The sequence below is a fragment of the Penaeus chinensis genome, chromosome 8 (assembly GCF_019202785.1).
Source record: "Penaeus chinensis breed Huanghai No. 1 chromosome 8, ASM1920278v2, whole genome shotgun sequence".
Taxonomy (NCBI): Eukaryota; Metazoa; Arthropoda; class Malacostraca; order Decapoda; family Penaeidae; genus Penaeus; species Penaeus chinensis.
In genome coordinates, this window is record NC_061826.1 from 41671104 (window position 1) to 41673603 (window position 2500).

Genomic DNA, 2500 nt, shown 5'->3' on the forward strand with positions numbered 1-2500 from the left:
ACTTCGGCATAGCGCCTTGAAAGCTCTACAAACCGAAACACCAATATCCTCCCTTGCATCACGAAAATATTCAACCCCATTCATAACTCCTACGGGAAATATTATTACAAAAAAGTACAAGAAGCAAGCCACACAAACGCATCCGTACACTCGGCTCTGGCTCCCGCTTGCTACGCCATCTGTGTTCGTGTTCCCAGGGTCGGAGGTCAAGCGAATTCAAACTTACTTCACTCACACTGCTGTTTTCGTCGTAGTTCTTCTCCTTTTTCTTCTTCTTCCTGTGGATTATTAAGGTTGGGGATTTTTCGTTTCAGTAATTTTAAGCGCAAGTTGATTGGTGCAACTGATACAGCCTATGAACATCATCATTATTATTTGTTTAAATCTAAGGTGCATCCACTTTCAGGAAGTAACAAACTGGCAACTTGTTTCGGTCTCTGGGAGTAATCCGATTTGTCAAGTCTACTTTTTTTTTACTTTTTGACATTTAATGCTTATATTTACACATTCCCCTCCCCCCCCCCAAAAAAAAAATATATATATACAATGCGCTTATCATTGTATATTGTTATGTTATTAATATAAGTATTACTAATATATATATATACATATATATATAGATTTTTTTTTTTTTCAAAAGGCCTGGCAGTTGAGTTGCTTGTTTTTCCTTTCCTGAGATTAGACGGAATGCAGTTGTTTGTAACATTTTGATTAATACTAGATATGATAAAAAAGGAAATTTAAATGGAAAATTACATAATCACTTTTCTTGATTATGTATGTTTTGGTACATTGTAAGCAAGTTACTTTACAACAGCTAAAAACTCCTCACCTTCATCCATTGCAGATTATTATTATTGGTTTGTTTTCCGATTATAATTATTTTATTTTTCCTATTGTCATTACTGAACCACTGAAGAAATGTTTATCGTAAAGAATTACATAAAGTAATTGTGGCAAAAAAAGAAAATAAAAAGGCAGAAATAACGTGATTGCGTTTAGCCAATGAGGGTGCGCCATAAGATATCAGATATAGCTAGATACGCAATTATTTTTATAAATTACTCATTATTATCATAGCTACCAGAAGTAAAGCTAAAATTTCACTCATTAATCTAAGGTATCGAAGTGTGCCGATTATAAACAGTTATCAGAGTCATTTAGGGAAAAAGTAAATTTCCTTCCGGGGTTCAAATGGCTAATTGGGAAAGGTGCTACCTGTCTTATATGTACCTTGAGCGAACCCATTCTCTGCCCACTTCATTAGCATGTTGAAGTTATTGAGGCCATGTTATAATTCGTTCCATAAAGACATCTCTTTACATACGAATAATTCATTAGAATGATCAACTATTGACAGAACACATTTAGCTCTTCATCTCTTTTACTTACTTACTTATATATTCAATACAATCAGGGTTATTTATTTATAATTAATTAATCTATGTATTCATCACGATCAAGGTTAAACTTACACAATGAAGACGATGCCGAAGCCGACGAGTGCGACAACGAGAAGGGACACCAGGACAGAAACGACTATAACCCAAACAGCTGTTCCGACTTCCGTATCTGCGAAGAAATGTGTACGTAGTTAAAATGAAAATAAGTAATCAAATAAACAATCATATATTTGTCTATTCCGTTGATTAGATAAATAAGGATACAGGATTAAAAAAAAATATTTCTACATCAAATACTTTTGTTTGGTTTTATCATATGGAATTAGTATTACAACGTTTTGAAAACTTACCCAGTGTGAAAGGTATTACATACGTTATAAGTATATTACCTCTATTTCCTCCTGCATTAATATATTGGAAAATATAACAGCAATACTCAAAGTTAATTGAATTATTATTTAGAGAAATGTTAATATGGGCGTATTAAAATTGTACATTTTCTTCTAGTGATATCTGTGATTACTGAAGACAAATTAAGAAACACTTGGAAAGAGAACTAATATATATACATATATATATATATAAACACAAACACACACACATATATATGTATATATACACATATATAAATTCTGTCTATATGTCTCTAAATATACACACAAATTTTATATCTATCTATCTAGATTATATATATATATATATGTATATATATATATTTATATGCATGTATATGTCTATATATTTCTATACCAGTATCTATACATCTATCTTCTACGTCCATGTATCCAACGCTCGCTTGTCTTTGACTCATCTAAGTAACTATTTATCTATCTATCTATGGATCTATCTATCCATCGATCTAGCTACCTGTTTATCAATATATATATATATATATATATATATACACACACACAGAAACACATACAGTAACATCCAAGTCAACCTTTCCACTGCACTTACATTCAAAATCTTACTCGTCAAATCTTCCAGAGAAAAAACTTACTTACTGACTGAAAGACACTTTAAAAATCTTATTTACTGGAAAACATAAATTCAACATTACAATCAAAATCTTACTTATCAGATCTTACTTACTG

General features: G+C 31.4%; 1 protein-coding gene across 5 annotated transcripts in view; it reads right to left on the reverse strand.

Annotated features, from left to right (window-relative positions):
• The window catches only part of LOC125027982, a 30250-nt gene that overhangs the window by 2204 nt on the left and 25546 nt on the right, over positions 1-2500 (reverse strand). For 3 of the 5 annotated variants that reach the window (XM_047617208.1, XM_047617210.1, XM_047617205.1), the window contains 2 exons: positions 1476-1572; positions 149-278 (listed from right to left, as the gene is read on the reverse strand). In XM_047617208.1, coding sequence (XP_047473164.1) covers positions 149-278; positions 1476-1572 — 227 coding nt within the window. The remainder of the gene's footprint in view (positions 1-148; positions 279-1475; positions 1573-2500) is intronic. The other 2 variants (XM_047617207.1, XM_047617206.1) reach the window with 2 other exon arrangements.